The sequence below is a fragment of the Lontra canadensis genome, unplaced genomic scaffold (assembly GCF_010015895.1).
Source record: "Lontra canadensis isolate GAN:19392208 unplaced genomic scaffold, GSC_riverotter_1.0 scaffold189, whole genome shotgun sequence".
NCBI classification, from domain to species: Eukaryota; Metazoa; Chordata; class Mammalia; order Carnivora; family Mustelidae; genus Lontra; species Lontra canadensis.
Genome location: NW_022631183.1, coordinates 510,876 through 538,572, shown reverse-complemented (window position 1 = coordinate 538,572; position 27,697 = coordinate 510,876). Strand labels below are relative to the sequence as shown.

General features: G+C 42.8%; 1 protein-coding gene across 3 annotated transcripts; it reads left to right on the top strand.

The window, feature by feature from the left end:
* Positions 1–1,554: 1,554 nt before the first annotated feature.
* Positions 1,555–27,409, top strand: DNAJC18 (DnaJ heat shock protein family (Hsp40) member C18). Of its 3 annotated transcripts, XM_032847465.1 has the most exons (9): positions 1,555–1,703; positions 4,453–4,539; positions 6,430–6,616; positions 15,195–15,340; positions 17,361–17,546; positions 18,469–18,578; positions 19,537–19,646; positions 22,199–22,371; positions 27,193–27,409. In XM_032847465.1, the coding sequence occupies exons 2-9, from the start codon at positions 4,500–4,502 to the stop codon at positions 27,315–27,317; spliced, it is 1,077 nt and encodes a 358-aa protein (XP_032703356.1). In that variant the 5' UTR covers positions 1,555–1,703; positions 4,453–4,499; the 3' UTR covers positions 27,318–27,409. The 3 variants fall into 3 exon arrangements, with proteins under 3 accessions (XP_032703356.1, XP_032703357.1, XP_032703355.1); XM_032847466.1 differs by lacking the exon at positions 6,430–6,616; XM_032847464.1 differs by lacking the exon at positions 1,555–1,703 and having other exon boundaries at positions 4,422–4,539.
* Positions 27,410–27,697: the final 288 nt, after the last annotated feature.

Sequence of the window (27,697 nt, the reverse complement as noted above, 5' to 3'; positions counted from 1 at the left end):
ATCGAGTCACTTCTATAGCTCCAGTTTGGTACATGGTGCCCAGCCCATTGAAGGTTATAAAAACTGGCTCTCAAGGGCAGGAAATGTGGTCACAGGCTGAACTTTGCAGCTGGGCAAAATCACTCCCCAGCTCCCAGACTGTTTTCTTACTTTTAAAGCAAGGTGGCTGGACTACTTGGCTTTCATTACCTTTTCTGGTTCTTCTTTTTTTTATGATTTGATTTATTTATTTGAAAGAGAGGAGAGAATGAGAGAGAGAGTGCATGAGAGGGGGAAGGTGAGAGAGAGAGAGGCAGACCCCCTGCTGAGCAGGGGGCCCATGTGAGACTTGATCAAGGGACTCCAGGATCATGACCTGAGCTGAGGGCAGTTGCTCAACCAACTGAGCCACCCAGGCGCCCCTTTTCTGGTTCTTATATTCTGTAGTTCTATAAACTTTAGACGTAAGAAAAAATGAACACCATCTTTTGAGTAGAAATCACTCCGGGTGAAAGCCAGAGACAAGTCTTAGGTGAGTCTGACAAGCCTATATTCTCCAGACTTAAGATTTCCCTGTGTCTTTTTTTTTCTTTTTAAAATTTATTTGACAGAGATATAGAGGGCACAAGTAGGCAGAACGGCAGGCAGAGAGTGAGGGAGAGGGAGAAGCAGGCTTCCCACTGAGCAGGGAGCCTGATTCGGGGTTGGGTCCCAGGACCCTGGGGTCATGACTAGAGCTGAAGGCAGCCACTTAACTGACTGAGCAACCCAGGTGCCCAAGATTTCCCTGTGTCTTAAGGGAAGAATGACCCTTATCTGACCCTTGGTAGGTACTTGGTAGGTAAAGTGGAAGAGCAAATGTGGAGACACGTGGGAAGCAGAAGTACTAGTTGGCAATCGCAGCAGACAATGTGGAGTATCACCACCCAGGTCCCACTTCAAGGTCAATGCAAGTGTCCTCAGCTGTTAAAGAGTGCTGGCTGCTAAAATTGAAAAAAAAAAAAAAAAGAGGAGCATTGGCTGCTGAGGGCTCACAGCTGCTTGATGACTGGTTGATGGGTGTGGGATAAAGACCTGGAACTCTTGCCTCGATTTTCCCAACTCTGTCCCATCCCACGTCCCTTACCCCTCACAGCTCTTGTTCCCAGGAGCATTCACCAATAAACCTTCAGCATGCAAATCTCCAAGTCTCAGAGTCTATTTCCAACCTATGACAGCAATGCTACAGCATTTTTTTTAAAATGCTATTTATTTATTTATTTATTTATTCGAGTGGGGTGGAGGGGCAGAGGGAAAGGGAGAAGCTGGATCCTAGGACCCCGGGATCATGACCTGAGTCAAAGGCAAATGCTTAACCGTCTGAGCCACCCAGGCGCCCCTAAAATACTACAACATTTTAAAAAATAACTCAGAAATATTTATTAAAGCCACACTGCAAAAAAATGCCTGACTTCCTAAGCAGTTCCGGCGCACACAAAAATCCATCATTGGGATAGAACTCTCCAGGTGACATAACAATGTCTACAAGCACTGGATTCTGTTTGAATTGTTCTTGTTATTCTGGCTGCTATGGGCACTTCAATCAGCTGCTAATCATACTGGACTAATTAGGTCAAGAACCTGAGGTTTGCTCTAGATAACCCAGTTGATATCTCCATTCTAAGGCCACAAGCATCCCCCTGACTCTGGACAATGTCCTGCAGATATGAGCTGTTAGTCATAAGGTATTTATATGTGGGGGAAAGGGTGTGAACTGGTATGACTATGAGGTTGGATGGCTTTTACCCAGAAACCGACATTGTAGTTCTTCAGTAGCAATGTTGATTTTCCTGTTGTTAAATAGCTCTCTTTTGAAAGGGGTCAAGGATGAATTCACTTAATTCTCTAGGAAACTGCATTATAAGGAGTTCTGCTAGAGGATCCTACTATTTATGCAAATACAAGAACCCACCTCTGATAGGAAATCCGAGTGCAGCCTTCTGCAGCCCTGGCAACTTCCCTGAGACAGTATCTCTTTTCCTTGATGTCTAGACAACAGGATGGTGGCCATTTACATGACAGCTTCCCCTTATTTTAACACAGGTGGTGGGGTGGAGTAGTTATTATAGAATGTCCTTCTTTTGCTTCTCCCCTCATCTTATGGGAGGCTAACCAACAACCCAGCTCAGGCACACAGGCCCAGTTGGACAGAAGGAACATTTACTGAGTACCTTTCTTCCAGGGATAGATGGGGCAACATCTCAATCATATGGGCACAAGGCAAACCTCAGGATCACTAGCAAAAATTCACTACAGTTCAACAAATATTTCTAAAAGTAGAGAAAACTGATGGAAATCTGAGGCCAGCTCTCAGTAAAATGGTTTAGTAGATGAAGGATCATTGCAGGCCCCTTGGCCTAGTACATGCACATCATTTCCTAAAGTCAGGCTAGTACTAATCAATTCTATTTGAATCTGTTGGAAAACATTGTGTGGCTCTGCTCAACAGTCTCCTTCTGAATTTGTAGATGTTCTTTATCACCTCTTTGAACTTCTTTCTACACCTACCTCCTTCTCCTTGAGATCCCAAGTTCTCTTCCCTTATTTCCTTCCCAGTTGCTTCCTGACCCCTCCTGCTGGTTATTTTCCCCGGGCACCTCCATCATGAACCTTCTGAGCCCACAGCTTCCTCTTTTACCAAACACAGAGACTGTGTTTCACAGTCGGGATTATTTTGTTGAGTGGTTGGTGTGCTTAACCCAAAACTGGCACAGAAGTGTTCTAAATGTTGAGGTTTGGAGTTCTAGGTTAGTCCTAGTGCTAGAGTCATAGAAACATTCATCTAGTAGTGTTAATTGAGGTGTAAATGAGCTAAAGATTACATTTGCAGGCATATCTGACAAGGTTGCCATGCTGAGCCATTTTTTACTGACCTAGGAGGAAATGAGTCTTCTAGAAAAAAAAGTGGAGAGTGAGGTTTCAGAGGACAATGGAAAAAGTTGTTGAGGTCCCAGACATTTCCAAAAGTCTGCAGCTTCCCAAATCTTGTTCAGCATTCTTGAACCTTGAATCTACTCCTAAGTACCCCCATAATTCATAGTAGCTCTTCTCAATCCAGTTTCTCCCTACAGTGCTCTAGCCCAGCCTCCCTGCCATTCTCAACCAGATAGTTCTCACTTCCCAGCCCTCTGACAGCTTTGAGCACCTCCAGACCTTAGCCCTGTGCCCCTAGACCCTAAGGCATACCTCACCTTCCCTTGTCCATATTTTAAAGCAGTCTGTCCAGTTTCCCAAAACCAAATAAACTTCCTTCTTATGTTTAATCACCTAATGTATATCCCTGATCAGGTCCCTTGTCTGCAAAGGACAGGTGGCTTCTTTAGGACCCATCCTTCTGTGAGCACACTGGCGCTCACATCCTAGGGCCTGACTGTAGGGTAGCACTGCTAGACTGGAAGATTCTACCCTATCAATTGTGTCTCTGGCTAATCATCTCCCAGTCCCACCCCCAAATGCCTAAGTAGCTGCTGCTTGGTTTCACAGTTGGCATACTGAGGTGGTCTTCCTGGGTAAGAGCTCAATGAATTCCAAGTAATTTTTTGTCTTGAAATGAATTGATCATTTCTCACTTTTGAAACCTGATCTTTAGCCATCCCAATTCACCCGCAGGCACAAGTCAGTAAGGACACCATGAGAATTGCTTTTTTTCTTTGTTAGGCTCCATGAAAACCTGAGTGGAAAAACGCAGGCATATTTTACTTCCCTTTTACTAATTTCATAGGGCCTTCAGAAAACAAGGGAATGGGTCATGGAAACGAGTGGAACAGAAAAGTCTCAGATGTGCCCTGAAGTGGGATGGGATGGATGAAGAATAAAGAACAGCAAAGATAGGGACTTTAATGCAGGCTCCAGCGCCTGCCCCTTTCTTCTTTATCTCTGAAGCCTTGAGGTCCCTCTAACGAAGCTGTGCCAGAGTAAATGCACGAAGAGGGCATACTCAGACTGACCTCTAACTACATAAATCTATCTCCTTTTTCTGTTTTCTTGGTTCTTAAAGTTTTGGTTCCCAAAACCCGTCTCTCAATCTCCAGGACCTAACATACGCTTTACACAGAACAGGCATTAGCTTATATTTTAAAAGGACACTCTTGAGATGAATAGTCACACTGTGACCCTCTAGACTTAGTTTGCAAAACCTTTCCGAGGCAGGATCTCATCGTGCCGCCCTGAATGCCCCTAGTGTTAGGTGAGGCCGTAGCCACATCCCCACTCTACAGTTGAGGAAAAGTGTGGTCGGCAGTCGCCCAGCAGTCAACCAACAGCAACAAACCTCCACAGACCTCGCTTCTCAGGGTCGAACCCTAGAGGCAGCTTAAACTCTCACCGCCCCCTCGCGCAGAGCCTGCCGGGAGTTGTAGTCCAATGTCCCGCGGCTCCTGCGAGTTGGACTACAATGACCAGCATGCCCCGCGCTTCTTGCCCCCTCCCTTTCAGCCTCTGGCGCTGGGGAGGCTCCGCAGACCTGCTGATTGGGAACCGATATGGCAGCGACTCTAGGCAGCGGGGAGCGCTGGACCGAAGGTATCAGGTCATTGCCGGAGGGTGGGACAGGGCAGAGTTGAGGGAGGGATGGGGCTCCTTGAGATTACTGAGGGCTGAGATCCTGGGCCTGAGGTGAAGGACGGAGGCCTATGAAGAGATGCTGAGCCTGAGTAGGGTTCCGAATTAGGTGGGAGACCGGCAGGGCAGGGCCCGGGATCTGGAAATCAGGAGCGCTGGCTCAAGCTAAGGAACTGGCCAGGAGCCCAGAGTCACCCGTGATGACTTTTTTGCCTCCGGCCCCCAGCCCCGCCCCGCCTCGGCCCTTGCCGAGCTTAGGACCAGCGCTGCTCAGGCCCCGCCTGTGCCAGGGTGGCTGGGTCAGCAGAGTGATGCGGATTCCTGCAGTTTGCTTTCCCAGCCCCTATGCTCGATCCTCCCAACTAGGCCGCCGACTCTAGGTCTCTCTTTGGTGCTGTTCCTGCAGCCTGCACCAAGACCGATAGGCCGGTCTTTGCCATTCTGCAGTCAAGCAAAGAGTATTGATTCAATCCCTATTATGTACCCTGCATTATGCTGATCATGCAGCAGGGATCTGACAGACATGGTCCCCTATCACAAAACTCTCAGTCCATTGAGGGAGTTCGACAGGTGAACAGACAATTACGAAACAGAGCCACTAAGTCCTGAGCTACACAGCAGGGTCTTAGGTTTGGGAAGCACACTGACAGCCTGGGTGTCAGAGGAGGCATCTGGAAGAAAGTGTGACATATGAAGAGATGAAGGATGCCTTGGAGTTAGGCTGACTTAGAGGAAGAACGTTGCAAGCAGAGGGAACAGCATGTACAAAGGCACAGAGAAAAAAGAAAGCATGGCTGATCTGAAAGGCATTTGGTGTGGCTAGAGCATAGGCTGCAAAAGAGCTTGTGGTGAGAGAGGAGGCTGCAGAGGCAGATGGGCCTATGATAAGAAATTTGGACAAAAGCAGTGGGTAGGGGCACCTGGATAGCTCAGTCAGTTAAGCGGCTGTCTTCTGCTCGGGTCATGATCCCAAGGTCCTAGGATTGAGACCCCCATCAGATTCCCTGCTTAAGGGGGAGCCTGCTTCTCCCTCTCCCTCTGCCTGCCACTCTGCTGCCTACTTGTGCTCTCTCTCCATCTCTCTATCAAATAAATAAATAAAATCTTTAAAAAAATAAAAAGAAGCAGCAGCAGTCGGTAGCCACTAGGTATTTTAGGCAGGAGAGAGAAATTTCTAAAGCCTTTCCCGGATCCTCCAGACAGGACCTGAGTCCTCTGCCTTCTTTGACTGGATTGCTATGGCCTTCTTAACATTCTCCACGTGTTATGATGAATTGAATCTTCTCCCTTTAAGCTATAACCTCTTTGTGGTCAGAAGTAGGTCTTATCCATACATTTCCTTGCTCCATCTAGCCAAGTGTCTTGTTCTATAACTGCTAATTTAAAAGAACCACCCATATTTTAAATCTTAGGTGGGAGGCATGGCAACAAAAACAACAAATTATTTTATGAGCCATGCCACTTCTGACCGTGGATCACAGAAAAACAGGCTTTCCCCTGTACTGCGCTAAAGGTAGATGCCTCTTGAAAGACAAGGTTTGGGGGCCTCTTAAGCCCCTTTTCTGGCTCTGATTCAGAATTATTTGCTGAATGACCACTGTAGATATGGTGTAAATTATTATGCTTTGCGTTTCTAGCATTATAAGTTTTCATGGTTGCTCCGTATTTACTACATTGTTTTCTCAAGGGAGATGTTCGTTCAGTTTTATGTGGATGCTTAAAAGTCAGGATGATGTCAGTAGTTTGGCCCCTCACACTCTTGGCCCCAAGCAGCCTCCCTGATATCGAGGGCAGATAGCAAAGCTGATTGCAGATCAGACGGAGGCCTAATGGGGGGCTGTTGCTTTGCAGCTTACATTGATGCAGTTAGAAGAAACAAATACCCAGAAGATAGACCTCCTGAAAGTCATGACCCGTGTGGGTGCTGTAACTGCATGAAAGTGCAAAAGGAAAAGAAGTCTGAGCATGAGTGGAATCCAACCCGACAGGGTGAGGGGAGTGCCACTTACACTGAGGAACAGCTGCTTGGGGTACAAAGGTGAGTCTGTGGTGGGATTCAGTGAGTGATATTAACGTAGAGTTCCTAGCAGAATGTGTTACATAAGCATTGACTGCTACTATACTTTTATTATTATTATGGAAGCACAACAGCTTCTTGGCTGCAGAGGCAAGCCTCCCTCGGTGGAAGTGGAGTCTCGGGATATAATCTGAGGTAACTTCCCTGCTTCTGTGTAGAAAAGGCAGGGAAAACCAACTAGATGAAAGAGACATCTATACAACAGTCTAGCCAACAACAGCAGAGTACACATTCTTCTCAAATACACAAGAAGCGTTTTCCAGGGTAGATCAGATGTCAGGCCGCAAAAGAAGTGTCAATAAATTTAAAAGGATTAAAATCATACAGTGTGTGTCCTCTGATATCAATAACAGAAGCAAATTTAGGAAATTCACAAATATGTGAAAATTAAACATTATATTCCTAAAATAACAAATAGGTCATAGAAGAACTCTTAAGCAAAATTACAAAATACTTTGAGATGACTGAAAATGAAAACACAACATAGAAAAATGTGTAGGATACAGCTAAAGCAAAGCTTAGAAGGACATCTAGAGCTATAAACGTTATATATGTATATTTTGTTTGTTTGTTTTAAATCTCAGATCAGTAACCCAATCTTCCGCCTTCACGAACTAGAAAAAGAAGAGCAAAAAGAGTACACTAAATCCAAGCAAGCAGAATGAAGGAAATAATATAGAGTGGAAATAAATGAAATAGAGGTTAGAAAAACAAGAGAAAATCAACAAAAGCAAAAATTGGCTTTTTGAAAATGTCGACAAAATTAACAAACCTTTAACTAGGCTAACCAAGAAAGAGAGAACACTCAAATAACTAAAATCAGGAATAAAAGAGGGACATCACTACCAATCTTACAATGATAATAAAGATTTTAAAAGGATACTATGAACAATTGTACACCAACAAATTAGATAACCTAGATGAAACAATTTTTTTTTTGAAAGATTTTACTTATCCGACAGACAGAGATCACAAATAGGCAGAGAGGCAGGCAGAGAGAGGAAGGGAAGCAGGCTCCCTGCCGAGCAGAGAGCCCGATGCGGGGCTCGATCCAGGACCCTGGGATCATGACCTGAGCCAAAAGCTGAGGCTCTAACCCCCTGAGCCACCCAGACGCCCCGAAACAGACAAATTTGTAGAAAGGTACAAACTAGGAAATCATATGGACCTACTACAAATACAGAGATTGAATTCATAATAAAAAAAATTTCACCCTGTGACCCAGCAATTGCACTACTAGGTATTTACCCAGAGGATACAAACGTAGTGATCTGAAGGGGCACGTGCACCCTAATGTTTATAGCAGCAATGTCCACAATAACAAAACTATGGAAAGAGTGCAGATGTTCATCGACAGATGAACGGATAAAGATGATGTGATGGTAATACCTACACATGATGGAATATAACTCAGACATTAAAAAAATGATATCTTGCCATTTACAATGATGTGGATGGAACTAGAGGATATTATGCTAAGCAAAGTAAGTCAGAGAAAGACAATTATCATACGATTTCACTCATATGTGGAATTAAGAAACAAAACAGAGGGTCATAGGGGAAGGGAGGGAAAAATAAAATAAGACAAAATCAGAGAGGGAGACAAACCATAAGAGACTTTTAACTGTAGGAAACAAACTGAGGGTTACTGAAGGAGGAGTGGGGTGGGCATTAAGAAGGGTACATGATGTAATGAGTACTGGGTGTTATATACAAATGATAAGTCACTGACCTCTACCTCTGAAACTAATAATACACTGTATGTTAATTAATTGAATTTAAATAAAATAAAAACTTTATTTTTTATAATAAAATAAAATTTTTAAAAAAATTTTCATAAAGAAAAACCTAGGCCCAGAAAACTTCACTGGTAAATTCTACCAAACATTTGAAGAATTAACTAATCCTTCATAAACTCTTACAAAATATGCAAGAGAGGGGAGCACTTCCCAACTCATTCTACGGGGCCAACATTACCCTGTGACTAAAACTAGACAAAAACATAAGAAAAATAAACTATTAATCAATATCCCTCATGGATATAGATTCTAGCAACATGTAAAAACATATAAAAAGGATTCTATACCTTGGAGCACCTGGATGGCTCAGTTGGTTAAGCATCTGAGTCTTGGTTTCCGCTCAGGTCATGATCTTGGGTCCGTGAGATGGGGCCCTGCATCTGGCTCTGTGCTCACTGGGGAGTCTGCTCCTCTCCTTCTCCCTCTGTCACTCCCCCCAATTATGTGCCCTCTTTCTCTCTCTCCTCTCTCTCTCTCTCTCAAATAATAAATAAATAAATAAATATTTTTTAAAAAGATCATATACCAAGTGGTATTTATCCCAGGAATGCAAGGTTGTTTAACACATGAAAATTAATCAGTGTGATACACCATATTAATAGAATAAAGGACAAGACCACATGATCATTTAAATAGGTGCAGAAAAAGCATGACAAAATCCAACACTTTCATGATAACAATACTCAACAGAATAGGAGTAGAAGAGAACCTCAACTGATAAAGGCTATCTATTAAAAAGCCCACGGCTAACGTCGTCATACTTAATGGTGAACAACTGGATGCTTTCCAAGATCAAGAAGAAGACAAGTATGTTCACTCTAGCCACTTCTATTTACCATTGTACTACAGGTTCAAGCCAGGGCATTTAGGCAAGAAAAAGAAATACAGAAGTCATCCAGATTGGGGGCACCTGGGTGAGTCAGTCAGGTGAGCTTCAGACTCTTGGTTTAGGCTCAGGTTGTGATCTCAGGGTCTTGAGATTAGCTCCATGTTCTGGGTCTGCACTCAGCAGGGAGTCTGCTTGAGATTTTCTCCCTCTCTTTTTGTCCCTCCCCATGCTTGTGTGTGTGCACATGCTCTCTCTGTCTCTAAAATAAATAAGTAAATCCTTTAAAAAAGGAAAAATTCTTAAAGATGTCATCCAGATTGGAAAGAAGTAAAACTGTATTCATAGAAGATATGATATAATATAAAAAATCCTAAAGAATAGAGATGCCTGGGTGGCTCAGTCGGTTAAGTGTCTGCCTTCTGCTTGGGTTGTTATCCCCCAGTCCTGGGATCAAGCCCCAGGACAGGCTCCCTGCTTAGCAGGGAGTCTGCTTCTCCGTCTGTCTGCCCTCCCCCCAGACTTGTGCCCTCTCTCTCTCAAATAAATAAATAAAATTTTTATTTAAAAAAAAAAAGAAAATTCTAAGGAAGACACCCACACTGTTAGAATTAATAAATGAGGGGCACCTGGTGGCTCAGTTGGTTGGGCATCTGACTTCAGCTCAGGTCATGATCCCCGGGTCCTGGAATCAAGCCCCTGAATCACGCTCTCTGCTCAGCGGCAAGTCTGCTTCTCCCTCAGCCTATTGCTACTTGTGCTCATTCTCTCTCTCTCTCTCAAATGAATAAATAAAATCTTAAAAAAAAAAAAAACTGATAAATGACCTCAACAATGTTGTAAAATATAAGATCAGTATACAAAAATCACTGTTTTTCTGTACCCTAGCAATGAACAATCCAAAAACGGAAAAGAAAATTTTAATTTATAACACCATCAAAAAAGTATAAAATGCCTGAGAATACATTTAACAAGAGAAGTGTAAGATGTACACTGAAACTACAAAACTTCATTTAAGGAAATTTAAGAAGGTCTAAATAAATGGGAAGATTGCCTGTGTTCATGGAGCTAAATATTGGAAAGGATTATTTTATTAAGGCTTAATATTGGAAATGGTGATAATATTACTCAAATCGATCAATAGATTTCACATATCCCTATCAAATCCCTCACTGCCTTTTTTGCAGAAACTGACAAGCCGATCCTAAAATTCATATAGTAATACAAGGGACCCAGAATAGCCAGAACAGTCTTGAAAAAGAACAAAGTTGGAGGACTCACATTTCCAATTTGAAAGCTTATTACAAAGCTATGTTATGAAGACAGTGTGGACTGGTATAGGATAGACATGTAGATCAATGGAAAAGACTTGAGAGTCCACAAGTAAGCCTTTATATTTATGGTCAATTGATTTTTTTTTTTTTAAGTTAAAGTGGGATTCAAATCTTGTTATTTGTTTGTTTGTTTTTTTAAGATTTTTGTTTATTTATTTGACAGAGATCACAAGTAGCCAGAGAGGCAGGCAGAGAGAGAGGAAGGGAAGCAGGCTCCCCGCTGAGCAGAGAACCCAATGTGGGGCTCCATCCCAGGACTCTGGGATCATGACCTGAGCCGAAGGCAGAGGCTTTAACCCACTGAGCCACCCAGGTGCCCCTCAATTGATTTTTTTTAATGTAGGCTCCACACCCAGCAGGGAGCCCAACCTGGGGCTTGAACTCGATGACCCTAAGATCATGACCTGAGCCAAAACTAAGAGTCAGGCACTTAACAGACTGAGCCACCCATGTGTCCCAGGTGTCTGTCTCTTGATCTTGGCTCAGGTCTTGATCTCAGGGTCCTGAGATCAAGCCTGGCTTTGGGTTCCACACTCAGTATGGAGTCTGTTTCTCTTCCTCTCTCTCTCTCCCCATCCCTCTCTGCTGCCCCTCCCCCACCTCAAATAAATAAAATCTAAAAAAAATAAAAAGAGTCAGATATCCACCAACCAAGTCACCCAGACACCCCCAGTCAACTGATTTTTCTTTGACAAGAGTGCCAAGGCAGGGGTGCCTAGCTGGCTCAGTTGTTGGACCACGCAACTCTTTATCTCAGGGTCATGAGTTCAAGCCCTACATTGGGTGTAGAGCTTATTTTGAAAGAAAAAAAGAGTGCCAAGATGATTTAATAAGGGAGAGAATTGTCTTTTTTTTTTTTTTTTAAGATTTTATTTATTTATTTGACAGAGATCACAAGTAGGCAGAGAGGCAGGCAGAGAGAGAGGAAGGGAAGCAGGCTCCCCACCAAGCAGAGAGCCTGATGTAGAGCTCAATCCCGGGACCCTGGGATCATGACCTGAGCCGAAGGCAGAGGCTTTAACCCACTGAGCCACCCAGGCGCACCCCCCCTTTTTTTAAAGATTTTATTTATTAAGAATTGTCTTTAATAAATGTGTTGGGACAACCGGATATCCACATGCAAAACAATGCAGTTGGACTCCTTTCTCACACAAACACAAAAGTTAACTCAAAGACCTAATGTAAGGCCTAAATGTAAGAGCTACAACTATAAAACTCTTAGAAGAAAACATAAATTTACGTCTTCATGACATGACACCCAGAGTACAAATGACAAAAGAAAAATATGGGTCAATTGGATTTTGTGAAAATTTAAAGCTTTTGTACTCAAAAGATACCATCAAGAAAGTGAAAAATCGATCCACAGTACAGGAGAAAATGTTTTTAAATTATGTATCTGATAAGGGACTTATATCTAGAACATATAAAGTACTCTTACAACTCAACAATAAAAAGACAACCCAATTGAGCAATAGGCAAAGGATCTGATAGGCATTCCTCCAAAGAATATATACAAATGGCTCTTAAAAAAAAAAAATCTACAAATGGCCAATAAACACATGAAAAGTTGCTCAGTATCATGAGTCATTAGGGAAATACAAACTGAAGCACAATGAGATACCACACCACCTCACACCCACTAGGATGGCAATTAAAAAAAAAAATAAAGGACAATAGCAAGTGTTAGTAAGAATATAGAGAAATGGAACCCTTATATATTGCTTGTAGGAATGGAAAACAGTGTGGCCAGTTTGGAAAATAGAAGGCCAGTTCCTCAGAAGGTTAAACATAGCACAAGACATAGCAATCCACTCCCAGGTATATAACCAAGAGAACATACTTCCACACAGACTTGTCTATGAGTGTTTGTACAGAATTATCCATAATAACTCCCAAATGGAAACAACCTGCATGTCCATGAACTGATGAATGGATAAACAAAATGGGGAATATCCATACAATGAATACTTCTTGGTAATAAAAGGAATGAAGTACTAATACATGCTATAACATGAATGAACCTTGAACATTATGCTAGTCAAAGAAGCCAGACACAAAACTCCACATATTCTATAATTCCTTTTATGTGAAATGTCCAGAATGGCAAATTTATAGAGACAGAAATTACATTATTGGTTGCCAGGGGTTGGGAAGTAAAATGAGGAATGACTGCCAATAAGTAGGGGTTTCTTTCTGGGGTAATGAGGATGTTCTGGAATTAGATAGTGATGATGGTGTACAAATCTGAATATACTTTTTAAAAAATCAATGAATTGTGCCTTTTAAGAGTGAACTTTGTGAATTGTAGCTCAAAAAAACCTGTTACTCAACAAATAACAAATTTCTACAAAAGAGAGAAAGGAGCAGAGGAGTATCTGCCATGGAAGCAGGGATTGGAAACTGGGCTGAGGAGCCAAAGGATACCCACGGGCAGCTCTTGGGGAAGGACCATGACTGACATTCCAGACCCTGCTTTATAGTCCAGCCTGTGTTACTGAACTCTTGAGCAAGATGCTGGGCCTCTCTCTGTCTGACTGGATTGTGTAGTTGCAAAAGACTGGAGATTTTCTCTCAGTGCCTATCAGTAGAGGATAGATATAATCCATAAAATGCAATAAGTGTAATCCATAAAAGCAGTGCAGCTTTTGAAAAGAATGACATAGATATGTAATAGCCAGTATTTATGGGCTGTCAAATGCTATCAAGTACCTTGATGAATACTTCATTTAAATGATAACAGCTTGTGAAATATAGTTGAAATTGTTATCCCATTTCAGAAGATAACACTAAGTCACAGAGCTTAAGTACACAGCAAGATAAGATCCCAGCCAAGGCATTTTGACCCCAGAGTTCATGCTCTAGTACAACATTTCTCAGAGTGTAGCTTAGGAACCCCAAAAACCTTGGGAGTCTGTGAGTTTAAAACAATTTTGATAATAGTACAAACACAGGGGTGCCTGGGTGGCTCAATGGGTTAAGCCTCTGCCTTCGGCTCAGGTCATGATCTCAGGGTCCTGGGATTGAGCCCCGCATCAGGCTCTTTGCTCAGCGGTGAGCCTGCTTCCTCCTCTCTCTGCCTGCCTCTCTGCCTACTTGTGATCTCTCTCTCTTTCTGTCAAATAAATAAATAAAATCTTAAAAAAAAATAAAAAAAAAATAGTACAAACACATTATTTGCCTTTTTCACTCTCATTCTCTCATGATTGTACAGTGGAATTTTTGAGAGTCTACCTGATATGTAGTTATATCATCACTCTGTTTTAAAATTTCTTGTTTTCCTTTCTAGTATGGTAAATATTGATAGATATAATTCACATGAACAAAACTCTTCTGGGGACTCAAGTAATTTTTAAGAGTATAAGAAACTTACGAGATCACAAAGTCCAGAACTGCTATTCTAGTCTAAACTATTGTCCCGTACTCGTCTCTGTATGTTACCAATCCATCTCTAAGAAACACTTTTGGTTTAAAAAAAGAGATGGGGGCTGGGCGCCTGGGTGGCTCAGTGGGTTAAAGCCTCTGCCTTCCGCTCAGGTCATGATCCCAGGGTCCTGGGATTGAGCCCCTCATTAGGCTCTCTGCTCAGCGGGGAGCCTGCTTCCCTTCCTCTCTCTGCCTGCCTCTCTGCCTACTTGTGATCTCTGTCAAATACATAAATAAATAAATCTTAAAAAAAAAAAGGGATGGGGAATGTATAAAGATGATTACAGTATGTTTATATTTAGGCAAAAAAGTAAAGGGAGAGGTGTCTATACATACACACATGATTCATAGAAAACTTCTCACATGGTTGTCCTTAGGATGGGAGATTGGTGAGCAGGGAATAGGGAAGCAGGAAGTTTTTTCGCTGCATATAGTTTAGTACTGTTGGATATTTTTCTTCTACCGCATGTGTATATATTAACTTTTTAAAACTAAGTTTTGAGGGGTGCCTGGGTGGCTCAGTGGGTTAAAGCCTCTACCGTCAGCTCAGGTCATGATCCTGGGGTCCTGGGATCGAGCCCCACATTGGGCTCTCTGCTCCGTGGGGAGCCTGCTTCCTCCCCTCTCTCTCTGTCAGATAAAGGAATAAAAACAATCCTTAAAAAAAAAATTTAAAAAAAAATACACACACACAAAGTTTTGATAGGTAGCTATAAGGAAAATGAGAGAGAGAGAAATCACTAGGGTGAAGTAGGTGTTTCTTCTGACCTTGCCGTCCTGTGGTTGAACTCTCGGGGGCTTAGCCTGCACCTTCATGTAAGGATCTACCCACTTGCAGGGATACAAGAAGAATAAAATATCAGATGTAAAAATACTTTGATTTTAAAATTTTTACATTTTTTTCGGATTTACCCCAAACCTCTCCCCCATCCCCCGGTAAAAACACTTTGAAAGGCATTAAGCTCTTGGTGGGAGGAGGACCTTGTTAATCAATTTGAAAGTTTTATGAATGTGTTCACCACTTTTCTTTTAGGTTTGCTTTGGGGCTCACAGATTGGAGGACCAGATGTAAATGTAAAATGTAAACGTACTATTTTACAGTTAATTGTACAAAAGGGGTCTTTGTAGACATACATGTTTCCGATGTGTGTTTTTAGGATCAAGAAATGCAGAAATTACTATGAAATTCTGGGAGTTTCTCGAAATGCCAGTGATGAAGAGCTTAAGAAAGCTTACCGAAAACTCGCCCTGAAATTTCACCCTGATAAGAATTGTGCTCCTGGAGCAACTGATGCTTTCAAAGGTCTGATCATGAATTCCTGTTTAATTCTGCCACAAGATGTTTCACCCTATCCTGTCATTATTTTATAAGGCCACAAGTAGGGCCTTTTTTTTCCTGCCATACCTCTTAAATAGTGATTATCAGCATAGCTCCCTCCTATCTTCGTTCACTTTAATTTCTTTTGGGAAAAAAAAATATTTATCTGTAATGGTACCTTTTTAGATCTGAGACATAAATAAAAATCTTACTTAAGACCTTCACCCCCAGTGAAGCTGTTGATTCAGGCAAGAATTATCAATGGATGCTAAAACTGCCGGGTGACAGCTTTTCGTTGAATAGAATGGTCACATGATGTCAGAGCATCATTCCCCAGAATACCTACTGATTACAAAGGGGAAATTTTGCTTTATAATGGAGATATCTAGCTGTCACCACTTTAACCCAGTGATCCAGCTTATCATCACCAATACTGGACCCACCTCACATTATATGATATGGCACCTGTGTGGATTCTTCCCAGAATGTTCCACCTGAACCTAATAGCGAGGAAACCATCAAAATGTGGGACATTCTACAAGGAACACTGTCCTGCTCCCCAAAATAGTCAATATAACGAAAAGCAGAAAAGGTGGGGAGACTGTTCTAGAGGACAAGAAACTAAAGGAGTATAAGAGCAAATACAATGCATGAACTTTGGATGAATTACATGGATTGATGTTAATTTTCTTAGCTATGATAATGGTATTATGATCATGTAGGAGACTCTTCTAGGAGGTAGTGGCTGAAATATTTAGGGATGACATGCCATTATACCTGCAGCCTACTTTCAGATGGTTCAGCAAAAGAAATTGTACATACTACGTGTACATACGTATTTATGTAGGTATGGAGAAATGAGGGAAGCAATGTGGCAAAATACAAACAGTTGATGAACCAAATAGAGGGTATACATTTGTTTACTGTTTTTTTCAACTTTTCTGTAGATTTAGAATTTTTCTAAAGAAAAGGTTAAAAAATTATAGCTCCAAGAAATTTAAAAGTCAACATTTACCTCAAAGGACAATCTCCCTTTGTCGGGGTGCCATTGTGAATCTTGTTCTCCCCACAGTTTCTACAAAGAAACAACTAGATAACCCACATTCTCTTTACACCTTCATGTAAAGTATCTCACAGACTAATGCCATTATATGAGAAATTGGCCAGATTTCAAGGGATGTAATACTGAAGCAACTATTTAGCCTTTTTTATTTGCTTTTCTCTACTTAGCTGTTTTATTGCTGTAAACATCTAATATAATTTCCTCGCTAGAAGAATCATAAATGCTCTTCCTGACTGTGTTTCTCATAGTGTTGGCTGAATTAGAGGTAGGGGATGGGGATGTCTTAAAGATTTTTTTTCAATAAAAAAATAATAAAATAAAAAATAAAAAAAGATTTTTTTCAAGGTTTCTTTGATTAGTGGCAGTGATTATATGTTTAAATTAATTTTAATTGGATGGTGTTTGCATATTTGTGCATAGAGAGAAGAGGTGATGGTAAGCATGTGTAATCTATCCAGTCTTTGCTCTGTCACTGACGCATTGGAGATAGGTTTCCTAATTTCTAAAGCCTGCTTTCTAAAGTAGGCTGAAACGTGACTCTGATTAGTGAGGACTTTGCTTTTAGCCAAGCGATTGATTTTACTGATTATTTTATTTAGGAGATTGTTTCTGACTTCAAGTTAGAATACCACTGCTTATGTATGAACTGTTTCCAACCACAAAGTAATTCCTCTCAAGGGGAATATGGACAAATTTTTGATGAATAAAAGCAGTAGTTCTTAGTTCGTCTTGAGTCCCATATTGTTTCTGGCTTATCAAACTAGATCATGGAAAATGTCAAGGGTAAGAACTCTGGTGAACTTTCTAGGCCCAAACACCTTTCCTTAGCCCCCCACAACATCATGCAGCAGCCTACAACTCTGGGCTCTTCATTGCTGCTTCCTGCGTTACCCTCAGCTACACCAAAGACTGTACTCAGGTACTTTTTGGTTTTGGTTGCAGCAATAGGAAATGCCTTTGCAGTCCTGAGCAATCCTGACAAGCGACTCCGCTATGATGAATATGGAGACGAACAGGTGACTTTCACTGCCCCTCGAGGCAGACCTTATAATTATTACAGGGACTTCGAAGCCGACATCACTCCAGAAGAGCTATTCAATGTCTTCTTTGGAGGACATTTTCCTACAGGTGAGTATTTCAAAATTATAGCTGGAAAATTTCTCTCTCTCTTTCTGTATCTCAGCTAACTCCTCTTCAAGGATCTGAATAGAGGGACCATGGTATGGTAGAAACAGCAAGAATTTGGAATCAGATAAGCTAGGGTTTGAGGCAAGTCTCCAGCCAACTGTGCACGACTTTAACCAGATCCCTTGGTCTCTCTGATTCTGTTTTCTCACCTGAGAAATGGGGCTGATAACATATACCTCACAGGGCTGCTGTGAGGATTAAATATTTTTAAGTGCTTAAAAATAAGTAGGAAGATGCCTATTATCATTATTGCAAAATAGCAGCTATATAAAGATAAAAGTTAGAAACATACCCCCAGGGAGTTGGCCGTTGGAATAATTAAATGCCCAGGCAATAAACTGAATTTTATGAATTGTTGTTAAAGATACTAGTGTTGGGGTGCCTGGGTGGCCCAGTCAGTTGGGCATTCAACTCCTGATCTCAGTTCAGGTCTTGATCTTAGGGTTCTGAATTTGGGCCCCATGTTGGACTCCATGATGGGCGTGGAGCTTATTTATAAATAAATAAATAAATAATAAATAACCTACTTATTTATAAACAAAGATACTAATAACATAATCTGATATTGGACAAGGAAGCAGACAAGAGCATGTCAGACAGGATTCATGGCCCAAATGCTCTTTCTTTACTAGCCTTTTAGGGTTCTCTCACTCACTAGTCACAAAGGACTATTTAAATAAAAGCAGGAGAGCACATTCCATTTGCACCTGGTTCACTTGGCTTACCTACTGTTGTATTTTTCTACTGAGTAAAATGGGACAATACTCTGCCATCAGAGAACCTAGCTGGGAACAAGGACCTTGGGAAAAGCAAGGAAGGAATGTTTGCCATATTCTATACTAGGTTTTTCTCTCTTTCCTAGGAAACATTCATATGTTTTCAAATGTGACAGATGATAGCCACTATTACCGCCGGCGTCACCGACATGAGCGGATGCAGACACGGAAGGAAGAAGAAGAAGAGAAGCCTCAGGTACCAAGACAGGACAGCCAAACTGCAGCTCATCCACACTTGTACTGAGCTGACTTTTACAGTGTCTGTGATCAGGTTTTGGAAGTTCAACTTATGTTATTAAAACATGTTATAGGAAAGCAGAGGCAGTGGCGGGAAGGGGTGGGTCATTGGTCCAAATGGGCCAGGAGGGTACCTCCTTCCCCACTCGTTCTTTGGTGGCTGCTCTAGGAAATCAGTTCCCCTGTGGGACTCTCTTGATCAAGGTTTTCTTCACTGCATAAAATAGGAATCCCCTTCAGAATATTTAGAACTAAAGGGAGTTGAAAGTAAGGGACCTAGGGAGTCTCCTGAAGCTCAAGGGCGGGAAGCACAGGACAGATGGGAACCAGAAACCAAGGTACAGACAGTCACCCGTTCAGCTATCTGTCCATGACTCTTTGTGGCCAGATTGTGTCCACCTTTTCCACCTTTCTCTGCATCTGCTTTATTCTCTTGAAACAACCCAGCTAGTTCTGCTTTTGCCTACAAATAACCAGTCCACACTGCCCAAGAGTACATGTCCTTTATTCAGGTGACTTCACAGCAGTGCACAGTGATGAGTCTCAGTTCCACGTTTCTGGGAGGGAGAAGTGATTATCCCTGCTAGGGTTAGATGTCTCGCAGTCCATTCAGCAACACAGCTACATAATACTAACCCCACCCCGTGAAAGTCACAGTCTAGGCAGACTCACCCGGAGGTGTCTGCTTCATGGGCCTTAGAAAAGGGGATTACATGAGAATAACTGGATGTCAATACAGGTTGTGGGTGGGTATCCTTCAGTCTTCTCCGCAGAGAGAACAGACTTCTCAGAAAAGCTCTGGGCTTTGTGCAGTACATTGCAGTAATTCGTATTTTCTTTGGGAAAACTATTCTTATTTTCTGTAAGCTTTACATTGATGAAGAACACTTACACCCAATATTTTTTTTCTTTTTCAGACTACATATTCTGCATTTATTCAGTTACTTCCAGTTCTTGTGATTGTGATTATATCTGTCATTACTCAGCTGCTAGCCGCTAACCCCCCATATAGTCTATTCTATAAATCGTAAGTCAAATATTTATCAATCTTTCTTAACAATTTGGAGGGTAAAAGACTTGACTATTTCGCTGGTACTGCTAACATTCCATTTCGCTTTTGTAGAAAACACTGGTTTTGTGTTCAAAGGAACAGCTGGATAGTAATAGTGCAGAGACTGAAAAATACTGGAGGCAGTTTCATATGGGCTCAGGACATGGATTATTTTGTTCTACAGCGACATCATCCGATCAGCTGCAGAACAGCAGCAGCCAGTTTCTGAGGGATAAATAGACTAACTCCAGCTTCAGATTAAATCCTTATCATATCATTAGCTTTAGAATGGACCCTACTGAGCTTGTGGTCAGATCTCTGGACCCCTCTGGGTCGGGAACATAGTATCTGAGATCCAGTGATCATTTTCAATTTAAGTAATTGCAAGAATGGGACATTTATTCATGACGAGTCTATATAGTCAAACCATAGTAGTATATTACTTTGCTTTTGCAGAAAAATGCATGAAAACTATGAGCTATGATAGGTATTTCTTTATTTCTTCAGTTAGTTATTTCAGTTCATCGGTTTTCATCTTTGAGTCCCCAGCATCAACATCAACTGGCAACATGTTAGGAATGCAAACTTGTAAGCCTCACTCCATACATATTGAATCAGAAACTCAGAGGATGAAAACTAGCAATCTGAGGGGGTTTTTTGAATTAATTAATTTATTTATTTGACACACAGAGAGAGAAATCACAAGTAGGCAGAGAGGCAGGCAGAGAGAGAGGGGGATGCAGGCTCTCCGCCGAGCAGAGAGCCCGACGCGAGACTCAAACCCAGGACACTGAGATCACGACCCGAGCCGAAGACAGAGGCTTAAGCCACTGAGCCACCCAGGCGCCCAGCAATCTGAGTTTTAATAAGCTCTCCAAATAACTCTGGTTCATTGTCTGCGGATCACTGGATTAATTTATTTCTTTTTAAGTAGGCTTCACACCCAGCTTGGAGCCCAACATGGGACTTGAACTCACCACCCTGAGATCCAGACCTGAGCTGAAATCAAGAGTCAAACACTTAACCAACTGAGCCACCCAGGCACCCCACTGAATTAATTATTTTAAGTTTGATGAGAAATGAGTCGTTACTCATTATGGTTTAAGAGGCAAAAACCTTACAAAATGGGGGGACCTGGCTGGCCCAGTGCATAGAGCACGCAACTCTTACTCATCAGGTTGTGAGTTCAAGCCCCACATTGGGTATAGAGGTTACTTAAAAATAAAATCTTGTAAAAAAATTTTAAAACCTTACAAAATGTGGAACCCATGGGGTAGTATATAACAGGAAGAGTCCTTGCTGGCGATCACTGTAGACTGAAAACTATATTCTACATCAGTATCTTCATTTTACGAAAAGGAAAGCTGAGTCTCAGAGAGGAATTACTGCTGTCGATCACCCTGGCCTGATTCCCTCTATTTCCCGACTTCCCATATTTCCCCATTTGCTATTTCTCCCTCCTTTCTTACCCACCCAGTGGGGCAGAGAGGAACTTGCCCTGCTAACACGTTCCCAGATGGAGGTGGGAGCAGTCATGGCCTGAACCCTTAGATATCCAGGAAGATGCTTAAATACAGAAATCAAAGGAGAAAACTGGGAAAATACTAACTCAGTCGAAATAGAATTTGTCGAGTTTGAATAAAACTAGCCTGGATTTTGCATGTTGCCACCACATTGTTTTAACTAGAATTTGAGCTTCTTTCTGTACTTCCTTAGAGTTAGTATTTAGTTAACTCAGAACTACTGATGTTTCTGAGCACCACATACTATTGGATATATTAGATCCACAAAGAGTTAGTACAGAAGCATCACTGAAATCTTTTGTCTGATGTTTTTGCCGTTCTCACTTAGCAGCCGTATGTGAAGTACTTTCTCTCCTGTGCTAAAAATTGGTGCTCTGGTAATTTGTGAATAGTTTACTGTAACAATCAATTCATTTGCCCGACATTTACCAATAGCCTGCTCTGTGCCAGGTACCATGCTGGGTCCTACACAGCGTACAACATATTTTAAGCATTCAGCATTCAACTTTTAGCCCAGAAACCAATATAAGAGAGGGGATCCTCAAGGAGACTAAAGTAAGGGACGCCTGGGTGGCTCAGTTGGTTAAGCGGCTGCCTTCGGCTCAGGTCATGATCCCAGTGTCCTGGGATCGAGTCCCACATCGGGCTCCTTGCTCAGCAGGGAACCTGCTTCTCCCTCTGCCTCTGCCTGCCTCTCTGTCTGCCTGTGCTCGCTCGCTCTCTCCCTCTGTCCCTGACAAATAAATAAATAAAATCTTTAAAAAAAAAAAAAAAAAGGAGACTAAAGTAATTATACTGAGGCTCAATTCACAACATGAATACATAAAAATGACATTACAGTTACTGTTTTGCTGGGGAAATTATAAATGTTAGGTGTATTCGACAGTGGTGCTTGCATCTGCCCTAAGAAGAGGGGATTATGGTCATGATATCTGTGTAGCTGGAGTTAAGAGTGAGATTGCCATATATAACTGGCTTACCTGAGCCTCTGTCTCCTTGTCTCAGGACCTTGGGCTACACCATCTCCAGAGAAACGCAGAACCTGCAGGTGCCTTATTTTGTGGACAAAAACTTTGAGAAGGCCTACAGAGGAGCATCTCTCCGTGACCTGGAGAAGACGATAGAGAAGGATTACATTGATTATGTCCAGACAAGTTGTTGGAAGGAGAAACAACAAAGTAAGATGTAAAAGGGACTTTTCACTGGTCGTCATGCTTCCAACCTGAGGCATGCCTAGCTTCCCAGTCCTTCCTCTCTCCTTGTTTGAGTGGCACATGTTTATGTGATCGGAGGGCCCACTGGGGGGACAGAGGCCCATTTGGGACACCACCAAAAAAGTGAAATTCATTGAGAGGACACATGTGGCCAGAATTTGGAAACCTTAGGAATTTAGGCAGGCAGCACTAGTTGCCTATCTGTCTGTCTGTCTACTTCTCTCTGCTCATCTAACCCACTCTCCTCTCTGCCAACTGCCTTCCTTTGCTTCCTCAAGCTTTCCTCCTTCACAACCTGGTTTTGCCCTGGTTGGTTTTGGTTGCTACCCTCCTCGTCACTCTCTCAGCTTCCACAAGTCCACTAGTTACTGGCCTCTTTCTACATTACAAGCTTCCTCTGTAAGTGTGCAGTGCTAGCTGGATTGGTCCAATTTCCTAATCCCACATTCCCTACAAGAAAATCTGATTGATCCAGTCTAATTGTTTGAGCCAGACCAAAAGTCGGCTCTAGCCAGCTGGGGCCACCTAAATCAAAAGTGACCCTATCTGGGTCTGCCCCTTCAGTAAGTGTGGGTTTGAGCAGGCCTTCCATTCTGCTCCTTCTCTGAAAACAATGGGGGTGTCAGTGTCCACCAGTTGGTTTAGGGAGTGCTGGTAGCAAGGGCAGCCCTGCCTCTCAGCCAACAGGTTCATTTTTCATCCCACTTGAATTCCACACATACACAAATGTATACACACATACACGAATGTATATACACCTGTGCAGGCGGTGGGGGGGGATATACACACACCCTTAATAACTGTATCATATAAAATGTGGCTTTACTTTTTAAAAAGCAAACTCACTCATTTTTTAAATGGATAACTGGATATTATTAAATGTCTAACAGTGCCTGATAAAATTAGCTCTTTAGTCACAGTGCCACTAAGCCCTTGCTGACCCATCATGCAGCCCAGCTCCACCCCCAAGTTAATCTGTCCTTCCTAGGTGTTCTTAAAATGCTTTGTCCATGCTGCTAGCACAGTACTACTCTCAGTGTTAGCGCTCTGTAGGTACGTGTCAGTCTCCCTGCTGGACTGCGAGCCCTCTGATGATAAGAGCCATGTCTTACCAATCTCGTGTCCCAGGCCCCTGGCACCATCCTTGCTTCAGAACAGGTGCTCAACAAATGTCCTTGGAAGAGAGGATTCTCAGGCCTGGAAAATAATGAAAATGTTTGCAGATTAAGAATCACAGAGCAGGGTTAGTGTCCTTACCCTAGCCCTTAGGGACCTTGTCTCTGCTTTCTACTCCTCTTGGGAAAAGCCCACCTCCACTCTCAGGTGCATTAGGAGCTTGATAGGCAATGATTCTGAAACATAAGGGGAAATTAAGCTGGAGAAAGTTGTTTTTTAAAATTTATTGAAAAATAAATACTGAAAAAAACAAGGAGGTCAGGAAGTACCCTACCTCATGTTAAACTCGTTGCAAGTTTCAAAAATCAGAAAAGAATTTTGGAGCAAGAAAAGGCTTTGGACAGAAAGGCATCTGATACATGGATCTAAATCAGGTGAAGGCCAAATGTGTGTCCTAAAAGTCCCCATTGTGTTCACCCCTGGGAGGGTTTTGAATTTGTTGCTTTCTGCAAGAACTGGATGAAAATCTGCATTTCACTTTCTTCAAACACACACCCACCCACATACACTCCCCAGCTGGAACTATGCACAGAGCTCACGGTAAGGATTACATCTAAAATGGCTTTTAGGCTTCTTCTCCCCATCTGCCTGAGGCCTAGTTTCAGGACTTTGGTACCCTCTAGATATAAATAAAAATCCAGTGGGTAAGCATGATGCATGTACCCACAAGTTCCAAAGAGGGGGTTATCAGCACACACCCCTTAAAAATCTATTTCTGGTATTTAAGGATGGTGGCTGTCCAGACTCTCTGCACGACCCAAATGCCATTTGAGAATGAGCAGCATCTGCCCTCCCAATCCAGCAGCAAGTGCAGCCAACAAGGTTAAATTTAGCACTTGGAGGTTGTAAAAATAAATCCACTTGAGAACGAAGTTCACTCTTGGCAAAATACCTAATGGAAACTGTTTTTAGCAAAGTTAGCCATTGTCTTTTTTCATCTTTTGTTCATTTCTCTTCTTTGTTTTCTCTTAGAATATTTAATCTGAGTGAACTGTGAGTAATCCCCTACTCTGAACACTGATGGCCCTGTTTATTCCTCCACAGCTGCATCTAATCAACCCAATGCCAGGGGAAGTGGCCATTGCCACCAGGCCGGGATGGACAAAAGTAACAGGCAGGATCTGCCTCCCAGCCTGGCAGAGCTGAGCTGAGGTCCTGGCCCTGCCTGGCCGAGGAGCACTTCTTTCCGTGCCCAGGAGCAGGGCAGCACTGTGGGTAGAAGCTCAGGCTTTGCAATGGGGATAAAATACTCTTCCTCCTAAAGACACTGTCCGGGTTATAGAAGATGGTATGGGTATAATGCTTAGCCTGATGTCTGGCGCATATTAAGCTCCCGGTTCCTGGTGGACTCCGCGCCTTACATGGTCTTGCTAGAGTGGATGCAGTACTGTCCCAGGGAGCTGGATCCTGAGGGTTGGCTGGGATCCGTGTAACCTTCTAGACCACAGGAGTGCAGAGGGTTCTTTGGAGGGGCTCTGGGACTTGCTTCTTCAACAATTTGCCTGAGTCAGTTTGCCTGGAAGGCTCATTGCTCTGTCCATGTATCACACAGGAGTTCGGGGCAAGGGACATTTGTTAAGGAAGAAAAACTGTTCTCTTGATGCCCCTTCCAAGAATTTTTTTTTTTTTAACTTAGAAGTCACTGAGTATGAACAGTCAAAATATGTCAGAAGTAACGTATTGAGTTGACCCTTTTACTCATGGAAGGGCAAAAGCATTTGCTGGCTGTTTGGAGAGAAGTTCTCCAAGCATGGTGGTGGGCAGTTGGGATGTGGTTCCTTGAAACACTGACACTGACATTGTTGCAGTCATTGATCTGGAGCAGGGGTCTCAACCTGTGGAGCATTGAAACCTGGTTTTAATGAACTTTATGAAAAGCTGTGTGATATTTTGAGAAAAGCATCCAAGTGCGGTTACCCTTCACCAGCTTGTTAGAATGGACTCCAATATAGAAAATAGTAAGAATCACTAACCCTTAATTCTTTCTAGAATGAGATGTCAGGCAGTGAGGCACTGAGATAAGCTCAGCAAACAAAACACCTAAGGAAATCACTGAAGGAAAAGTAAAGCCACAGAATCTGTTCCATATGCCGGCATACCAATGACTCCAGAGGACCAAAGGCGTAGAGACCTGAACAGGTTTCCCACATGCCAGAGAAGCCAGGGAAATGGAGTTGGTGAGGTGGACAGGCCCGGGGCGATGGGGGGGGGCTTTCATTTGGGCGTGGCGCATGGGGCTCCAGGAAGCGCTATTGCCCACAACGATGAGGGCGCCAAGGCAAGCCCTGGCTGGCAGGCACTGCAGGCAACCGCACCAGCGGCTAAGAGCACATTGTTCGGGGGGGCCCCCGGGGACAGGCGGCCTGCCAAGCCACTAGGGCCCCGGGCTCAGAGCCTCCATTGTAGAGGGAGGGTTCTCGTGCATGGCCGCCCCTCACCCTGGAGTCTTGCACTTAATCTGCACTTAGGGCCTTCCTTGGTGTAAATAGAATCATTGTAAGCAGAAATGCCAGTGTTTTGTGTTGATAGAAACTTACTCAGAAACCAATGCCCATTGTTCCCCCTGGCAAAGTATTAATTCCTGTTTCCAGTCAGTTTGCTGATTAATCAGACAGGTGCCTCTCGTTCCAGCAAGAAAAACAAAATCTGTTGGCAGGATGATTAAGAATGGATAGACATATTTCAAAATGATTAAAATAGCATTTTCACAAATATGGTCCTTTAAACACCGAGTAGCTGCCTGCTGTCGGAGGCTTTCAAAAGCCACACAGCCCATCCAAGCGTGCCATCCTGTTAATACACAACACGTCTCTGGGGGGGGTGCTTTTCAGGCTTTCCTTCCTAAGAATGTCTCTGAAACCTGACAAAAGAATGAAAAATAGAGGCCGCCAAACTGCTGTTGCGTCAGGAAAGAACGGAGATTATATTCTGGTTAAAAATAGAATGACCTTCTCCACCATGAAGAGAAAATGAAATTCATTTAGTCAAGGAGACAAAGGTCACCGGATCCAGATGATTTCACTTTTAAAAGAGCCCAGCTGCCTTTGGCCTTTGAGTTAGGGACCCCACATGTGGTGAGGGAATGAAGAAAGCTGCCAGCAGCCTGGCCATCTATAGAAGGCATACCCACCGGAGGGAGGCTCTGTGTCAGTTAGCATGTCTGAGTTATGATCCAGCCACGCAGGGGACACAATGGAGCAGCTGTCTTTGTTTCAGATGACAGGAACAGGCGATTGGACTCCATTCTCTCCCAACTGCCATCTGAATGCCATTCGTAGAGAGGCTGTGAAACGGAGTCTCCTCTTACTGCACACGTGCACGTTTCCTAAGTCTGGTGCCAAATGTTCTATTGATAAGAACTAAGTCCAGTGCTTTTATAATAGAGCACGGATACTGTAGGACTCCGGGACCACAGGTGGCCTTTAATCCTCGGCACCTGGTGTAGCTGAGCTACCGGACTTGAGTTTCTCGAATAAATGAGTAAGCATTTCTCAAATTTAATTAAAAGAAAAAGCATGAAAGTAAAAGGAGCTGTGCTTCCAGAAATACTGAAACAAAACAAAGGGGCTCAACTCTCTTGATGAATTGGTTACCTCTTTTATCTTTCAGAGTCGGAATTGACAAATTTGGCAGGATTATACAGAGATGAACGACTGAAACAGAAGGCAGAGTCGCTGAAACTTGAAAACTGTGAAAAACTTTCCAAACTCATTGGCCTGCGCAGAGGTGGCTGAAAGGATGCTAGTCCTACACCGGGTTGGGGTTTTGCTACTTGTTACTATTTATGTTCCTAATTCCATTTTATAATACAAAATTAGGAAACGACGAACATTTTACAACTTGCTAACTTTCGTGGGCAGAGTTGAAGGCACTTGAGCATGGAGCCAGACTTGCCATCACAGAATCCTTCCTGGGGATTGGCTCCAGGGGCCACGAACAGTTCATCTGAATTGAATTAAAAGCAAAGCGTTTGATGCAGCTCCCCCTGCTCCATGCCTATCCTGCCACTAGGATTGTAGTTCAGGCATCCCAGAGCAGGTCCACGTTTTCTTCCTCCTTCCCTTCTTCAGTTAAGTCTGGATATCCGGTCATTCCTAGGCATAGCCAAAGCAGC